General features: G+C 39.8%; 1 protein-coding gene across 2 annotated transcripts; it reads left to right on the plus strand.

The window, feature by feature from the left end:
• The first annotated feature begins 1,692 nt into the window (after positions 1 to 1,692).
• BZW1 (basic leucine zipper and W2 domains 1) lies at positions 1,693 to 18,464 on the plus strand. Of its 2 annotated transcripts, none has more exons than XM_072617226.1 (12): positions 1,693 to 1,913; positions 3,116 to 3,189; positions 5,795 to 5,971; positions 6,996 to 7,090; positions 8,047 to 8,112; positions 8,658 to 8,793; positions 10,036 to 10,145; positions 10,242 to 10,412; positions 11,582 to 11,728; positions 12,401 to 12,539; positions 15,656 to 15,778; positions 16,702 to 18,464. In XM_072617226.1, exons 2-12 carry the CDS (start codon positions 3,126 to 3,128, stop codon positions 16,731 to 16,733), a joined length of 1,260 nt encoding a protein of 419 aa, XP_072473327.1. In that variant the 5' UTR covers positions 1,693 to 1,913; positions 3,116 to 3,125; the 3' UTR covers positions 16,734 to 18,464. The 2 variants fall into 2 exon arrangements, with proteins under 2 accessions (XP_072473327.1, XP_072473326.1); XM_072617225.1 differs by lacking the exon at positions 1,693 to 1,913 and adding an exon at positions 2,270 to 2,414.
• The last annotated feature ends 612 nt before the right edge of the window (positions 18,465 to 19,076 follow it).

Raw genomic sequence — 19,076 nt, forward strand, 5'->3', positions numbered from 1 at the left:
GGTCTTCATACAGGCTGCCTAACCTTCCCTCCCCCCCCCCCTCCCCCAGACCTCTGGCTCTTAGAATCCCTAATTTCCTTAAAAACTCAACTCCAGTGCTAAGTAGGAGGCCTTTTTCTGATCTCTCCTCCCCATCCCACTAGCTAACAATATTTCTCCCATCATTTGCCCACCTCCTACAGCAAGCCTTCCCCAACCTCTCTTAATTCCAATGCTTTCCTTCTGTTATTTCTTCTTTATCCTATGTGTAGCTTACTTTGCATATGTTTGTTTGCATGTTGTCTAACCCATTAGTTTGTAAGCTCCTTAAGGGTAGAGACTATCTTTTTCCCTGTCTTTCTGTATAATCAACACTTAGCACAGGGCTTGGCATATACTAGGCACTTAATAAATGTTTATTGGTCACTTGGATAGAGTTGGTGTTGGAGCCAGAAACCTGGGTTCAAATTCTTCCTATACACACACGGGCTATTTGACCCTGAACGAGTCATTAAATGTCAATTAAATTAATTGAGACACAAGTCTCAGTGTCCCAAGGAAATCTGAGAATAACTCTTTAAATAAGTTGTAGCACAGGTACTGACCTGAGATGGAAATTTCCTCATCGGGAGTTTATGCCAATGACAATCCAATTGTTACTTTGTATACATTTCAATGTATACATGTAGCCCAACACTTACAGAAGGCTACATTTATTAAGAGCAGGGAGTTTCACTTTTTTTTTTTTTATCTCCAGCACCTGACACAATACGCCAGTCGTAGAGCAGGTATAGAAAGGATAGTTTTTTGTAGTCTTATCTCCCTTCTAGAGGGTAGGGGCTCTGCCTAATTAATTAGCTCAGTTTGGACAACCCAATACTTTGTAGACAGCAGGTGCTCAATAGCCGCACGGTAGAGTGAAAAGACTCGCACTCTTGGCAAGCCAGGGGCAAGCCGCAACACGTCTATTTTCTCATCTGTAAAATGGAAAAATTGTGCCCGTGAGATTAATCCACATTATTTTAAGCGTGGAGCGAGTTGCTAAGCACTTTGTAACCACTAAATCGCTCCCTAAGTGTCGGCTGATAACGAGAAAGGTCCTTCGGTCAAATGCAGAGCTATTTCTCACTGGGGGGCCCAGAGGTCTGTGGAAGGTCTAGGGAGGCTCTTCTGCAGGCCCTCCGGGGGGACCGGGACAGTAAGAACGGAGACCCACGGGGTCAGGCCCACGGGCGACCACTGTCCCAGGGGGCATCCTCTACACCCCCGCAGGCTCCAAACCTGGCCCACGTCATTTTCTCTTCTGCCGCGCCCTCCTCCTCTCCCCACTAACCACAAACGCCCGTCCTCCAGGGTTCCGACCCCTCAGCTCGCCAGCCCACCCCGCACGCCCGCAGCCCACGCTACCGTGCTTCCGGTGCCAGGCCGGGGGAGGACGGAGAAGGGCGGAGTCAAGGAGCTCCAAAGTGGACGGATCCAAAGAACTCAGGCTGGAAGGGGTGAGGGCGAGTACAGAATCCCCAGGACTGTGATAAAAGCCCGGAGAACAGTAGCGCCAAGAGGGATCATTCGAAGAAGAGATGTCGATGGAACTTCATTCGATTGGGGGAAAGAGAAAAACGAGAAAGACCTTCCTCCTTCCTTTTATGTTTACCCTTCTAACCACGCCTCCTCCCCCCGCCACAATGGGAATGAAAAACTCCGGGCCGGAGGACTGCTGGGTGGGAGGGGGAAAGAGGAGAAGGAGGAGGAGGAGGAGGAGGAGGAGGGAGAGGGAGAGGGAGAGGAGGTCTCGCGATATGAGACGGGCCGAGGAGGGGGGGTGGCACCTCCTCCTCCCTCCTCTTCGCGTTAGTTCCGGTCGCAGAGGAGCCACCGCCGCAGTTACCGCCACCTCGGGGATTTCTGGCTCTTTTCTCTCCGCCTTAAATTCGGTAAGCCGCGGCGGTCCTCGGCCCCTGGGGCAGGGAGGGCAGAGGGAGGCAGGCCGCCTGGCCCTTCCGTGCCTAGGCGGGAAGGCGGCGGAGGCCCGGCCTGCGGTGCTGAGGGTAGTGGCGGCGGCCGCATGAGGCCAGGCCCGCTCCGAGCCGGGACCTGAATTCGGAGCCGCGCCTGGGGAAGATGAGGCGGTGGGAGGGAGGGGACGGGCGGCCGGAGCCTGGCCTGGTCGCCATCGCCTGGCCCCGCGCTGTGTGACCCCGCCCGGGACCGGCCTGGGTAACAAAGCCGCCGCGGCCTCTGTTGAGTGTCGTACGCGTGGGGGGTTCCGGGCCGGCGGGCGGGGCGGAGGAGCCGGAGCCGCCGCCGCCTCCACCGCCGCCGCCGCCGCTGCTACTGCTGGAGGGGAGGCGGATGTACGGGGCGGCGGGGGCCCCGGCGCGGAGCGCCTCGGCGCCTGTGATCCGCTCGCTGCGGCGGCCGCCGCCGGCTGCGGGGTCAGTGGGGGAAGGGATGAGGGGGGCAGTGGCGTCGCCCCCGAGGAGGTGGCCCTGGTCCCCCTGCCCAGCCAGCCCGGTGTCACGGCTCGGGAGACGGGGCGACAGACACGTGCTGTGCCCGGAGAGCCCCGGGAGGCGGGGGGCTTCTCCTCCCCGGCTGCACGGAGGACGGGAGGGGGATGTCTTGTCTCGGTCGCTGTCTGGAGCTCCTCGGGGGTGGGGTGGGGGCTGCCTCCAGCTGCCGCTGCCGGGAGGGTGCTGCTCCGGGGTGAGAGGGTAGGGAGGAGCAGGCCCTGCTGCTGGGGGCCAGACTTGCCTAGATCCGTCCCCTTCCCGAGCCTCAGAGTTCCAGGAATGCCTGTTTCCACGCTGGGGCGAGTAACTTATGTCCGAGACGGCCTGGCTGTGCACGCGGAGCCCCTAGGTGTTGGACAGCCTTAAAGAGCTGAGCCTTGTCCACATGTGTGAGGCCTAGCGCTTGCACGCTCCGGCGTGCTAACCTGCAAAAGGGCTATTTCACAATCCTGCTACCGAGGGCTTTAGGTCTTTGGAGCCCTGAAGTATGTATGCATACGCAACCCCAAACTGGCCATTTCTTTCAGCTTTTAAATGGTAAAACCCAGAAATTTCTGCTGCTTTTTTTTTTTTTAAGGAAAGTGCTTGTTTGTCATTTTAAAGAACCTGTTTCTTTTTCCCAGGGTGTCTTTTATGAATAATCAAAAGCAGCAAAAGCCAACGCTATCAGGCCAGCGTTTTAAAACTAGAAAAAGAGGTAAGTGTCATTAATGTTTTCCTGTTTGGGGCTTTTTGTATTTCTTTTAACATTTTCCATTCTAACTTTTTTATAAGATTTGGTGCAAGTGTCACTTTTGCCTCAATCTGACCAGTACTGTAGGTTTTCTTTTTAAGCTGAAATTCCTTGTTGACTGATGAACAGATTTTAGGTTTATCCAAAGAGTTTACATTTTGTTTTTCTTATAGCTTCTTGACTTTTTATGTATTGGCAGATCTGAAGAGTTCAGCAATTCTCTTTCATAGGGTCTAACAAAATCTGACCACTACTAGTTTATATTTTAAAATATTTGTGAACTGTGTCTTCTTAGGTAGGATTTTCAGTTTAGATCATTAATATTACTCAAACTTTATGCATTATTTGTTTGGGGTGCTCAGATGTGTAAAATTCTGAGATAGATTTCATATTCTCAGAGTTACCACTATTGTGATGCAGTCATGAAATGTGCTATTTAATTGCTACCCAAAACACTTTGGAGAAATATTTCTGCTGTCATTCAACGTTAGGCTTTTTTAAAAAAAAAATAGAATTAGTTAAAACTGCTTTTTTTAAAATGGGTATTCTTGAGAACTTTAATGCCTAGTGTGCAGGTAATTTGGTGTTGTTGTTTCTTATGTTTTGTCTAGTCCATAAGTGCATAACATACAAGGCAGAGGACATAACCCCTGAAAAAAATTTCTCTCTCCTTAAGGAGCTTACATTTGTAATAGGAAGATACAAAACATTTAAATGCTTAAATATGCATGCATTCTTGTCTAAGAGGTCTTCTGGATTTCAAATCCTATGCTATATCTACAATTCTTAGGTAAAAGTCTTATAATAGGGGAATTGGGAAATACTTTTCCTAGAAGTAGCACATAAGCTGAACCTTGAAAGAAGCTAGAGATTCTGAAAGACGGGTCAGGAAGGGGTGCCTTTTGAGAGACCACCTGTACAAAAGGAAGTCTTTCAAAATGGTGAGACTTCAGATTTATTTTCATTTTGTGAATTGTATTGAGCATTTTCTTTGACTTCATTTGCCACTAAAGACCAAACAATCATATGTAATGTGAATTGCTACAATTAATAGTGTAGAGTCAGTAGTGGGCTTGGACCTTTGTGGAGGTAAACCCCATCATATTTGAACTTCTTTGTTAAGACCAGCTTGGTTTCATGGTGGAGATAGCACCTGCCCTGGAGTCAGGAAGACCTGAGTTCAAATATGACCTCAGACATTTAGTGGCTGTGTGACCTTGAGCAAGTCACTTAACCTCTTTCTCAGTTTCCTCATCTGTAAAATTGGGTTACTAATAGTACTTGCTTCCCAGGATTATTGTGAGGCTCAAATAAAATTAATAATTGTAAAGCACTTAGTCCAGTGCTTGGCACGTAGTAAGCACTGTATAAATGTTAGCTGTTGTTATTATTTTGAATAATATCCTTCAGATAATCCCTTGAAGTTGGTCATGGTAGGGCTTATGATATCCCCATTTGAGAGATGCAGAATCTAGGCACAGAAAGGGTAAGTAGGCACCTTGCCCAAAGCAGTTAAGCTAGTGGCATGGATATGAACCTAGGGCTTTGTCAAGAGACTAGTCATCTTTTTCTTGTTTTTGTTGGGTGTGTATAGTAACTGAGTTCTGAACATTGTGTGAAGGGATGCTTTCTACTGTATGTATAGGTTAGATCTCACCTAAGGTCTATAAAAGTTTGTTCTGTCCTGTGAACAGAATCGGTATCCCTAACTCACTGGAGTCTCTTTTCTCATACTAGGAAAGGAGAGGCAGATAAAGTGTTTCAGAGGAATTAAACCTAAAGCTTGTTGATGACTGTCACTACTAATGAGGAAAGGAGTGGGCAAATTGAATAAACTGGACATATAGATGAATGGGATCATCTTTATATAAAGAATAGTATATTTTATTCCTAGAATGGGGGTGCACTTCATTTGCTTCTGGCACAGTTGGTAGGTCCCCTCATACTTGAAGAAGGTAAAATGTATTATATATACCCTTGTCATAATATTTTACAATAGGAGTTACTTGGTTATTCAGAAAAAAGGGATTGGGTTTTTTAGTTTGTGGTGGTTTTTTTCCCAAATACTCTTCAAAAAAAATCTTTAGATTTTAAATGGAACAGATTTAGCTTTAGAGTAATAGCAGTGCTTTTAAAAAGTCAAGATTACAGGAAATGGTAGCTAAAAAATTACATTCTCTACCTTGGGAAGAGAGAGATGTAGTAGGTATGTTTATATACAAGGCAAACTGTAAGGATTGAATGAATAGTACTGGCAGTGAGTGCTTTAGAAGTTTGAGGGGTTAGTTAGAGCCAAGTTAAGAGTCCTACCTCCTTCACCAAGGCTAGCTAGGATTTAACCAATAGGATAAGGTCAGGGGAGGTCCTCCTAGGTGAGAACAGTTAGTAGCAAAGACTTCCACATTCTAGAAACAGCATGCTTAGACTGGTTGGGTTCCATGGGGAGAGTACTGAGAATTAGAACCATGTTGTGAATATTACAAATATAGAGGGTTCCATTTGTTAATTTGTTTTGGAGGAGGGATTTACTGCTTTCATTGTAATTTTGGGAATTTGTTTTCTATTTCAGATGAAAAAGAGAGGTTTGACCCTACTCAGTTTCAGGACTGTATTATTCAAGGTTTAACTGAAACTGGCACTGATTTGGAAGCAGTAGCAAAATTTCTTGATGCTTCTGGGGCAAAACTTGATTATCGCCGATATGCAGAAACACTCTTTGACATTCTGGTGGCTGGTGGCATGCTGGGTAAGTGGTTCTTTTGGACAATATCAATATATGGACTAAGATACTCAAAATATGAACTTTATTTATTGCAACTCTGCTTAGTGCCTTTGATAACCCATTCCAGCTTAGCTCTATTCTTAGGTTTGTGTTTTTTCACTGTATGCTCAGACTTATTAGTCCTTTATCATTTATTTATAACAGTCATAGCTAGAATTGATAAAGTAGTTTCCATACAGTCCCATTTTAAGTCTCAGAACCCTTGGGAGGTAGATACTACAGGTGTTGTTGATCCCTGTTTTACAGATAAGAAAACCTGAGGTGCATGGAGTTTACATAGGATTCAGACTCTGGTCTTCCTGACTCCAAATCTAGTACTCTGTGCTTCATTGTACCATTAGGAATTGGGGCTCATTTTAAAATTGTAGGTAGTCATGCCTTTCATTCACTAAACAATTGACTCAGTAACTGAGTCTGTTAATTGTACCTCACACCTAGGCATGTTTTTTTCCTCCTTAATTATGAGAATTAGTCTGTTTAGTTTTTACTTCATGCACTTGGTAGTTAATATTCTTTACCAAGTATCTGAAAATGAGTGTTTTCAGCTTTCATTGGGATAAGTAGCTGATGTCTTCTTCTGTAGTTCCTTTTCAGTTATTCAAATTTTAAAAGTCCCAAGGTAAATGATATTTGAATTCCCCTAAGAAGTTTTGAAATTACAACATTTTCAATTTATACAAGTTTTACTACTTTAACAAATGTATCACTTTTATTAATGCTTTTTCATCCAAATCTGACTGTGTCAAAACTAGAATAGGGTAGACTGCACTGATCTTTGTCATACTAATACATGCTGGCATTTAAATTGCCAAAGCTAGGGATCAGTGTAGCTGTTGTTAACCATATTATCACCACATCATTTTGCGACTTTTCTTTGCCCTTTATATTTTTCATTTTACTACTGCCCTTTAAAAGAGATTAGAAGATTAGAACATTTTGTATTACTTTATGAGGGTTACCAAAATTATAAATGTTAAATATACCTTAGCCCCAGGTGGTACACTGGCAGATGACATGATGCGTACAGATGTCTGTGTATTTGCAGCACAAGAAGACCTAGAGACCATGCAAGCCTTTGCTCAGGTAAGGATTTGCTCTTTATAAATCCACAAGTTAAATTATGTTGTTTTAACAAATCATATTGAGTCTGGTTTACTCTTAAGGGATTTCCTCTTTTTGAGGAGTTATTAATAGAATATAGATGTTGGGAAATAGTTTTAAAGATAGAATAGTCTTTTAAAATGTCTTGGTTAAAATAATGGCAAGCTACAGTCTCCCTTTTACTTTGGTGTGGTCCCTCACCCCCACTTGCTTTCTAGGTATTGTTTTTCAAGCTGAAATTGATTCTGCATGTAACTATTTTATATTTATTTTTGGAAGCATCTCACTGTAATGGGCTCACTCAGGCAGAAGAGGACCTGGCCCTTTACAAGTCAGGGAAGTTAGCTCTCAGTGCCCCAGACAGGTAGAGCAGCTGCTGAGCCACTGGAGGAGGAGAAGGAGTTGGGAACCTGTAAAATCTTAGGTTGCAGACCCAATAACTGATTTGATTGGTGGCTTTTATTTTTATATCATTTATTTCTGAATACAGATTGCTTCCTCCTTAGTCTCCCTCCTAGTGAGCCTTCTCTTGATTTTAAAAGAAAGTTCTGTAATACCAACCCACTCATCAGCTGGTTCTAACAGTAAATGCAGTATTCCCTGGCTATAATCTCCTTGTTTCTACAGTGTCAGGTATACTTTTGATTCATGTAGATATTTTTAAAGATGAATTACTAACCAATCAAAAGTTTTCCTCTTAAGGAAGTAAAACCTGGCTTAAAGAATTGATTCAATTATAAAGCATGTATGTTTTTTAAATTTTATTTTTAAAAGACAGTCCAAGTTCACTGACACTTCAGATAAAGAAGTTCTGGACTAGATGTCTGTGAGTGGTTCTTTAAAAGGATAGGTGGGGGGCTAAAGATAGTATTGATCCTGTTCACATTGATATTTATGAAATTATACTACTAATAATAAATGACTAATTCTGTTCATAGGTATTCAACAAGTTAATCAGGCGATACAAATACCTTGAAAAGGGATTTGAGGATGAAGTTAAAAAGGTATGAGGAACAGTTTTGATGTGAAAGTATCTTTTGTGACTCTTTCAACAAGTTCTTAGAGTTTAATTAATTCAATGCTTTTCATTCAAATAATAATTTTGCTTTTTATTTCAATTTATCCCTTCAATGCTAAAATTTTCGTTTTAGGGAGCACTTATTTGGTCGTTGAATTGTGTCAGAATTTATAACTTAAGTAAAAAAGTTTATTAGTGAAGGAAGACAAGGAAAAACAACCTGAAAAATAAAAATTTGTTACCTAGATATATGCTACTTTTTAGCATCTAATTATTTATTTGTCATATCTGTTTTAAATTAATTTAAATAATTCTGCTTCTGTTTGCTGTAAATGTTTCACAGAATTAAGGGATGGAAATCCTGGGTAAACTTTGTTAAGAATTTAAATGGGGAATCAATCAATAGGACCTGGGAGGCTCAAACTTAACAGGATTGTAAGGAAAGTTTTACAGACTTATTCACAAATTTTACTGTTGTGCATGAGATTGTACTGATTGTGATTTTTAAAACTTAATCATTTATTCCTATAGCTGCTGCTATTCTTGAAGGGTTTTTCAGAGTCTGAGAGGAACAAACTGGCCATGTTGACTGGGGTTCTTCTGGCCAATGGGACACTTAATGCATCCATTCTTAACAGCCTTTATAATGAGAATTTGGTTAAAGAAGGTAATTTATTTAACTTTGTCTATTGCCTTTTTGTTTGACTCAAGGTTTGAGGTTTATGAAAGCAAGAAATAGGTAGCAGCTGGTTTTAGAAATTTTTTTGTTTTTAAGTGTGACTTACTTGACTTTTGGACAGAACACCCTCAGGGAAAGAGAGGGAGAGGAGACTACTCACTGGTTGTCTTTGTCCTTCATTCTCAAAGAGGACCATGACATCAGGGAATGATGACATAACTTTCATTTGACTTAAATTTGAGTGATGGAGGGCTGTGCAAGGTCACCAGTTTCACTTTCTCCAGAACAATCCGGGTCCAGTGGCCTGATATTCATCAGCATAACTAGAGATGGCCCAGGATGCAATGGGAGACCCAGACCCTTTTAGGCTAAGGTCTTTTCAGGTTCTCACTCTGAGTGAGGCAGTGCCTGTTCAGTAAATGGGCCTCTTTAAGACGTGAGTCGGGATGGCTCCCATGTGTACCTGTACACACATACACATATAAATATACATATGTGTGTACACATTTAATTAAAAAAAAAAATCAAATGGGGAGGGGAAGACCCTCAGGGTTTCTGGCCAAAAGAGAAACAGTTACTATTTAGTATTTACGTTCACTGTGTATTAGAAGGGCAGGAGGTACATTTTGTTGGCTGAAAACTGCCCCTTAACTTGGGCTTTACTGACGAGATTTCTTTCTCAAAGACCTAACCTTAAACCCAATTCACTCTGCAACTTATAGATTGAACTGCAATAGGTCTCTGCCCTCCTAATAGTGAGTAAATAGTAAACAGTAACTCTTTGTCCTTTAACCTGCAACCCTGAGGGTCTTCCCCTCCCAGTTTGATTTTTTTTTTTTTTAATTAAAGAGGCCCATTTACTGAACGAGCACTGCCTCACTCAGAGTGAGAACCTGTAAAGACCTTAACCTAAAAGGGCCAGGGTCTCCCATTGCATTCTGGGCCATCTCCAGTCATCCTGATGAGTGTCAGACCCCCTGGACCCAGATGGCTCTGGAGGAAAAAGTGGGACTGGTGACCTTGCACAGCCCTCCATCACTCAAATCCAAGTCAACTGAAAGTCATGTCATCATTCCCTATGGTCATGGTCCCCTTTTGAGAATGAAGGACAAGCACAATTTAAGAGTTTGTATGCCCTGGTTATTTCTGCTCTGTGTAATCATTCATTCTTCAGTCCTTAGTTTAAGGAGTAACTTTTTTTTAATGAGAAGTGCTCTTAATTCTTTGTAGGCGTGTCAGCGGCCTTTGCTGTAAAGCTGTTTAAATCATGGATAAATGAAAAAGATATCAATGCAGTAGCTGCTAGTCTTCGAAAAGTCAGCATGGACAACAGACTGATGGTATGTGGATCAGTGTAAAGTTGTTTGTTTTTTCTCTTATTTATCTTAGGGTGCAAACTCAGTGAAACTAATAGCTGATTAAACGTTTTATTTCAGGAACTTTTTCCTGCTAACAAACAAAGTGTTGAGCACTTCACAAAATATTTTACCGAAGCAGGTCTAAAAGAACTTTCTGAGTATGTTCGGAACCAGCAAACCATAGGAGCTCGTAAAGAGCTACAGAAAGAACTTCAAGAACAGATGTCACGTGGTGATCCATTTAAGGATGTAAGTTATCTGGTCATCCATTTGTCTTTGAGAAGATTGTAGCTTTAATTCTGCTAGTTCTCTTCTTAGTCTTTATGAGTACATTTCTTCTGACCTTTATTCTGTTTCTTTTGATCCATACTATTTTTATTCTCTCTATTAGAGTGATTATTTTTCTTCTCTTTAAGAAATGTTCTACAAGTTGTCTTATAATTTCATTCCTCTGTCTGCTAAGAGTTCCATTTTCTCTGAAGGTAAGAATTCCTTAACAACATTAAGGAATTCTATGACTTTTCTATGATTGTGTCTTATCACTTCAATAGCTGCTATTCTTATGTTCTTCCTCACTCCTTTTAAGGAATTAAGAATTGACTTGAGGTTGTTTTCCCCTAACTACCTCATATCCTCTCCTTATTTAGTTAGTGTCTTTCTAAGGGCCAGGGTGAACTTTAAAATTCTAAAAGATGGAGTGGGGTAGTTTTTTTGCATTTTATTCTTGTTTAAATTTTTTCCCAAATTACATGTAAAAAACCAATTTTTAACATTCATTTAAAAAAAATTTTGAGTTCCATATTATTTTCCTCCTTCCCTTTGCTCCCATATTAAGAAGGCAAACATTATAATACAAGTTATACATGCACAGTCATGCAAAACATTTCCATATCAGTCTTGTTGTGAAAGAAAACAATTGCAAACGTAGAAAGAACACACACATGAAAAACTGTATGTTCCTTCTATCAGCATTCAGACACTCCCATCAGTTCTTTCTCTGCGTGTAGATAGCATTCTTCATCATGAATCCTTTGGAGTTGTCTTGGATTATTGTATTGCTGAGAAGAGCTGAATCATTCACAGTTGATCGTCTTACTAATATTGCTGTTACTTGGAGATAATATAATAGAAAATGGATTATATTATCAGGAGACTCCAGTTTTGTCATGGCATTACAACTTACTGTAACTGTGTGACTCTTTGAGGCTCAGTTTTTTCCTGGATACAGAGAGGGGTGTTACACGAAGTGATTTGAGGTTCCTTCTAATTTCAAAATTGTATGAAGCCCTGGTGTGTGTGATTGGCACTCTCTGGAGAACAGACAGGAGATCTTCACAGATTTAAATATGCTGTTTAATGCTAAAGTTGTTTAAAAGCCAGAATTGATTTCTCCTACTAAACTTGGAATATTTTTGCAGATAATTTTGTATGTCAAGGAGGAGATGAAGAAAAACAATATCCCAGAACAGATCGTTATAGGCATAGTCTGGTCAAGTGTAATGAGCACTGTGGAGTGGAACAAAAAGGAGGAGCTGGTAGCAGAGCAAGCCATCAAGCATTTGAAGGTATGGACTTCGAAACCCTCATGAAAGCCATTGTTTATGCAATTTTATTATAAGACATTCTCACAATGGATTAGGTGACCTCATCCCTTCCAACTAGGAGTTTGATTTTGTTATATCAAATAAAAATACAATATGGACTGCTGTGGGAAAGATTATCAAAGGGGACTATAAGGAGAAATTCATTGTAAATACTGACTTTGGAACTTTGAAACATTTTTGCTGCTTTTGAATAGGCAAAAATGAGCAAAAGCAGCTGGTGTTCTTTCAAAGTTTATTGAACTATGGCAGTGGAGTAGACAACTGTTTATCCTATCTTTTAGATATCCTATGGATTTAGAGCAAAAGAGACATTAGAGATAATTTTACAAAAGTTCTGGTTCCTGTGACATAAAAAATTACAACTAAATCCAGTTCTGTTGACATCCTTGCTTTAATTTTCAGAATACACACATTTATTGTGAAGTGTTAATGGTGTGTCCAGCAGTTCTTAGTGTTTGAAATTGGTAGCTTTAAGCTTTTTCCCCCTTTGGACTCCAGTTTGCAGTCTAGCAAGCTTATTTTTCTTGGCTGTTTTTAAAATTCATAGTCACTGAATTACAACTTAAGTTATTTCAACTAGAAACTTTCATTATAGAATCTTTATGATAACTTTTTTCTCTCTTCCTTTTAAAGCAATATAGCCCTCTACTTGCTGCCTTTACTACTCAAGGTCAGTCTGAGCTGACTCTGTTACTGAAGATTCAGGAGTACTGTTATGACAACATTCACTTCATGAAAGCCTTCCAGAAAATCGTGGTGCTTTTTTATAAAGGTAATATAAGGTGTTGAGAGTGTATGTTTAAAAAACCCATTGAACCCCATTTTTAGTATTTGCTCCCTATCCGAGGACTTCATCATTTGTATGCACTTAAAAAAGTTTCATTGAAACAAGTGTTGAATATAGAGAAAAGAACCCTGGATTTGAGTTAGGTCTGTCTGTGTTCGTCCTTCATTTTTGAAGACCATGACATCAGAGTAATGATGGCATGGCCTGCACTTGACTTTGTTTTGAGTGGGGGAGGATTGTGCAGGTCACCAGCCTCACTTCTCCAGAGCCATCTGAATCCAGTGACCAGATATTCATCACGATGTATCCTGAAAAGAGCCCTCAAGTAGAGTTTGGGCAGGGACCTATTGTTGTGCAATGTGTGGGCTTCAGAGTGCACTGGGTTTAAGGTTTTGGCAAAGAGAAGGAGGGAGGAGGGAGGAATCTGGCCCGTTAACCCCAAGTTCACTGGGCATCCTCTGAAGGGAGCAGATGAGCTGAGTTACCCAGGACTTGGCTTCAAATCTCCCAGCCCAACCACTTTTACTCCTGTAGCCTTAGGCAAATGACTTCTGCTGTTTGGGTCTGTTTCCTCCTCTCTCAGATAAGGGAGTTGGGTTAGATGAGCTTAAATTTGGGATCCCATGAACAGGGATTTACCCATGATATCACTCATATAGACAGTTCCCTGATGTACAGACTTCCACATCCATTCAGATTAACAACATCTCTGCAATTTACAGCCTTAAAGAATACCCTGGGGCACTGAGGTTAAGTGACCTTGCCTAGGGTTATGTAGCAGGCATCATCGAGGAATTCTTGCCCTGCCCCAGGCCTTGCTACTTCTTGATCCTATGATGTCATGTTTAAAATTTTATAAATGAGAAAGTTAAAAATTTAGTTTAAAAGAATGTTATGCAGCAATGCCACAGCTTTAACTTAAGAAATAATTTCATAAGGAACTCTTCAGAATTTTCATTTTGAGTCAAATACTTAAATACCCACTCCACTTGTTATATTGAATCTAAGCAATTGACTTTGCAGAATCACAGAATGTTAATATAGGGAGGATACCTCAGTAGTTTGTTCTATCCTTACATAAACCAAAATCCTTGACAAGTGATTGTGATATTTAACTTAAGCACATTTTGTTAATCAGAAGACTTAGACCAAGGTTACTAGGTGTTAATATCTTAACCAACTTTGATAAGCTCTTGGAATTGGGTGGGGGGGGAATTTATTTTTAAGTGAACCTCCACACTGAAGCCTTCAGATAGTTGCCCAAGATGAAAATCCAATAGTCAACCGAGATAAAAGCTAGAGTTTTACTTCCCAGAAGATGAGCTATTTTCTTTAGAACAAAGACTCCTTTGACTTTTCAGAATCTGAGACTTAGAACTGAAAGGGGACCCTCCTGATTTCTCAGGAACATGGATCTAGAGCTAGAAAAGGTAGGATCATTAGAGGTTATTGAATCCATCCTGCTCAGTCAGTCATTAAACATTTATGAAGTACCTACTATGTGCCAGGCACTGCTAAGTGCTAAGAATACAAAAAGAGGCAAAAGACAGTCCGTCTGCAAAGGTGAAGGGGAGGAAGAATTGTTAACTTGTATTTCCTAAGGCATAAACTAATGTTTTCTTAATTCTAAAGGATGTTGTTTCCATTATAAAATAACAGCCATATGGTAGCTCCTTAGGTAATGGATTTGTTTTGGTTTTTGTTCTTATTTGCTCCAAACAAAACAAAGTCATAGAATTCCTTAAGGCTTTAATTTCTTCCTTCAGAGAATATTTGACTAGAATTTGCTTTTAATATAATGTTTCAAAGACTCAAGTTCCTCAAAATCATTTGAGAGGTTACAAGAAAGCTGGAAGTTATTTTAGGGAGGAAATTTCTTACGTAGTGAAAAAAGTATGGATTAGAAGAAGCAAAAACCACAAAAAGAATCATGAGTTAAAGCTACAATATTCCCCAGACACAGCAAAAATTGTAAACACAGTACAGGAAGAAATGAGCAGAAGCAAGGTGAAATAAAGAACTGAGTATGAGTAGTGAATCTCAAGGGGGATGATAAACTCAGTTTAGAAGTACTCGTGGAAAATAGGAGTCTGGGGAGAAGCGAGAAGCAGATATTTCACAGGAGACTAAATGGCAAAAAAAAAAAAAGTTCAGAAACTGACATCAAGGGAAAGATTTGGGGTCTATGTAAATCTAGAACCCAGGAGCGTGCGTGCGTGTGTGTGTGTACACTATTATAGTTAAGAAATTGTGCACGATTTTTTTTCTGTTAAGAGTAATCAACAAAAGCTGGAGTTTTCAGAGGCAGAATCTGAGTCTGCCCAGACTTAATCACAGGATCAATTAAAGGTCCCCTTTGGAAGTCATCTAATAAAATAGCCCAATGTTTTCAGGCTGCACAGAAATTTGTTTAAATATCCCTATAATTCAAAGGATTGGATTTCCCTTTTATCAGACTTTGTAATGAATAGCTTTTTCCATTTTCAACACTGACTTCCACAAGAATTTGAATTCCAAATTTTTTCCCCATCCTCCTCTCCCCACACCCTAGGATAGCATGCACCCCCAGTCACTCCTTTCCCTTAGGGCAAGATGGATTTCTGTACCCCGTTGCTTGTACAACTTATTTCCCAGTTGCATGCAGAAACGATTTTTAACATTCATTTTGAAAGGTTTGAGTTCATTCTCTCCCTTCCTCCCTCCCCACCCACCCTCATTGAGAAAGCAAGCAGTTTGATATAGGTCATACGTGTGTGGCCATGCAAAACACGTCCATAGCAGTCCTGTTGTGAAAGACTAACCACAACTCCCTCTGACCTGTCCTGCCCTCCATTTGTAAGATGTTTAGTTGTTGTTACTATTGGCACTTGGAAGTAGGCAGAATCTTTTTTTTTTTTCTCTAGTTTTTGTTCTTACAGAGATCTATTTAGCTTGCATTTTGAACCTTGGAGGACAGTGAACGTGTTAGTGTTACTTGCCCCACTATCTAATAGCTAATAAGATAGTAAAAATGGTCAGCATACTGAAGCTGAAAATGCACACAGAGAAACAGGAAGTGTTCAGAGTCAGCAGGTCATAATTAACTTTGGTCTTCTTTGTAGCTGAAGTCCTGAGTGAAGAGCCCATTTTGAAGTGGTACAAAGATGCACATGTTGCAAAGGGGAAAAGTGTCTTTCTTGAGCAAATGAAAAAATTTGTAGAGTGGCTCAAGAATGCAGAAGAAGGTAAGTTAATCATCTTTAAGGCAGTTTATTTAAAATTGTCAGTAAATTGATAATTACCATCATGGTCATATGTTATTTCCTATAGGATTCAGAATTTTTTTCTGTTTTCAAAACTTATGAAAACAGGAACTGACTTACATCCTGAAAAATTAGCCATTTGTGTTGAACAAATAGGCATTTGTAAAATCACATTTTATTAATAGGAAATCCTTTTTAGCATGAGGCAGTACTATGGAAGATTGTGAGCCTTTGCAACTCTTTAAAAAGCTTTTTCTTTATACTATAATTTTTCTACATATCAGTTTTAAAGGGATAAGTTAGGCATGTGAAGTTGACTTAAGAAAATTTACAGAAAATAAAAACAAGGTTGAGAATAGGTAAACTTATAACTTTGTTTTGTTTTAGAATGGTGCTTTGCAAATAATTAGATCATTTTGGTTTAAAAATTGACGTGGGCTGGTACCTTTCTGGTCATACATTTAGAGAGGTACGACAGAAAAAACACTGGTTGAAGTCAGTACCTAGTTTTTCTGACCCTGGTTTTTTTCTGTTTATTAAATATTTATCCTGCACAGGGTTATGGGTAAGGTACTGGGTAAACCTTAACGCACCCTAGAAATGAGTTTTTTGTTACACTATCGTGCTTTCTAAAGTTAAGCTTGATAACTGTGCTATATCAAACCCTAATTTTCTCTGCTATGATGGCTTAAAGAGGCTTCTCCTCTCCTGTAGCACAGGATGGTGCTTTGTTACTCAGAGACAGCAGAAGTTCTTGCTTCATTACACAGAATTTTTGCGGTTTTTGATATACTCAATAGGAATTAGGTTGCAGTTAGTAAAAGTGTTAGGTTTTAGGTAAAAGTTTCGTTTTCTGTCTCTTTGTTTTGACCCCCCCCCCCCCCCCTTTGTTTTTCTTCTTCCAGAATCTGAGTCTGAAGCGGAAGAAGGCGACTGAATTGTGAAACTACAAGCTCAGTAAAGCAAACAGGAGTTGTAGATAAAATGTCATGTCTCATGTGTCCTTCTGGTTCTTACATCTTCCTACCTCCCTGTATCAAGCATGATATAAGGGCTTTCATGGCAAATTTATTTTAACTGTTTTCTATGGTTACTGAAAAATGTTGGGTTTAGTTTTTAAAACCATGTTTTAAGTAGCTACAGGAGCTATAGATTTGAATCTAATGTTGCATTAGTCTTTTCAGTTATCTTCTACCTCCTGTATTTTCTACTGTAATAATGTAATTTAAGGCCTTCCACAATGAACAGTTCATTTTATCCCTGGGTTTTCTATAAACAGTTTACAAGACATGATTTGGTTAAAAACAATTTGTTATGGAAATTCTGTTTGCAAATTAAACTGTACAAGTATCCAAAGTCAAAAGGCAAATGACTTGTGTGATAATTTGGTATGAAATGAAAAGGCAACATTAAATGGTGTTCAGAGCCCCATTCATCGGATGATAATCTATATAAGACCTCGGGTTAATTTCTGAACATTGATTCTGACATAATTGGCTCACTTTTTGTTGATATTACTAAAAAGTATTTCTGTTAACACTTATTTTTGGCATTATTAAACTTTAAGCAAAAGGTTTCCAAGTAGCCTGCAGCTAAAATTTGTTACCCTTGCTCTCTGGTTTCTCACCTGTAAGTAAAGGAATTAGTGGGAAACAATTCAGAAAAATTAAGGCAGCACAAGTGACCAGGAAGGTAGAAAGAATAAAATTCAGATCTCTCCACTGCATACATTTCTGCATTCAGTGTTTTAGCCAATAAAAGTAGGTGAGTGTCTGCTATGCCACCACCTCCAGGTCCGCTTACAAATGTGTGTGTTATTAAAACAGTTTTGTCATTCACAGTATCTTGCACTCTAGAGAACTCTAAGTTCATAGGACAGGAATCATTAGAGGGAGTGCATGTAAGGAAATGACGAATATCCTAAACCCAGTAAAATATTTACTATTTTAAGTGACCAATGTGTTCTAGATTACAAAGAGCCCCTTTGGGACTCCAAGCATAACTGTCAGATCTGTCCTCCTGCTTGTTGTATTGAAATGCAGGGATGGGACACCACGCAGCCATACTGGACTGGGCTGTCTTCATTCTCTAGCATATGCAAGGATGATGTAAACATTTGCCTAGTATCTACCCCATTGCCATTTTCTTCTTGCCACAAGCCAAAAAAGTTTCTTTCCAGCTCACGATCTTTTTATTCTGATGGCTCACCTTTTTACTTTGCTGATAATTTGTCTATATACCTAGCCATAGCCATTAGAAGAGAAGGTGATTGTTGCCTCATTTTTGGCAGCTAAATTTTTGTGGTAGGGAAAGAAGATTTTAAGTGATCATTTTAAAATAAGGTGTTCTTAACTAAAGCTGGAAACTGTCACCAGGACGTCGGTGAAATGTGCCCTATCTTAGCATGTGCCATTAAGAGCCAAGAATTTGGTATTTAAAATTAAAAGTACACCTTGAGGAAATGAAGTGTAATATAATTTGAAACTACAATAATAGCCTTATAAGGAAGAGCATTATAACTGATAGTCTTGTGAGTGGAGTGTATGTTAAGTTTTCATACGTAGATATTATGTATCTATCTAATAGGTTTCTACTGTAGTGATCTGCTTCCTTTGTAATTTGTAGTCCTAAATACTTTTTTAAAAAATAAAGGCCATCCTTAAACTTAGGTTTAATAGATCCGTTTTTGTTCAATTGGAACTTTAAAAACATTCATGCCTGAATGACTGGCATTGTATAACACATCGAAAGTGTCTTTGTAGTTCATAAGTAATGTAAATTCTGCTTTCATCTGAGTATGTCCCAGACTACAGATACTGTACCCTTGAGAGTACTCTGATCATCTAGACGAAGCTAGATTAATTTATCTCCACGATGAAGTCACATGTTACTACAATACAATCAAAATTACTTGAACTGTTTAATTGCATACTGTGTGCACTTAAAAGAGGGTATGGTGTGTGTGTGTGTCTGTGTGTGTGTGTGTGTCGGTGTGAGAGTGAATGACCTTCCAAGCTAAATCTTCCCTGATCACAGAAATCTTTTCCTACTAGTGGCATAAGGGTTCATTAAAGTTGTTACAGTATACAGGCCAGTCCCAAAGCAGTAAAAACAACATGAGTTTGAATGGGGACTTATTTAAGCTTAACTCTTTTAGTTTAGGGCTTTGTACCAACAGGTGCCAAGATTCAATATAAGTGATTTTTTATGATAAAACAGTATGGAAAACTAACAAGGAATCATGAGATGGGTTTGCCTATGGCAAACAAGGAATTCCACT

This window comes from Notamacropus eugenii, chromosome 6 (genome assembly GCF_028372415.1).
Source record: "Notamacropus eugenii isolate mMacEug1 chromosome 6, mMacEug1.pri_v2, whole genome shotgun sequence".
Lineage (NCBI taxonomy): Eukaryota > Metazoa > Chordata > Mammalia > Diprotodontia > Macropodidae > Notamacropus > Notamacropus eugenii.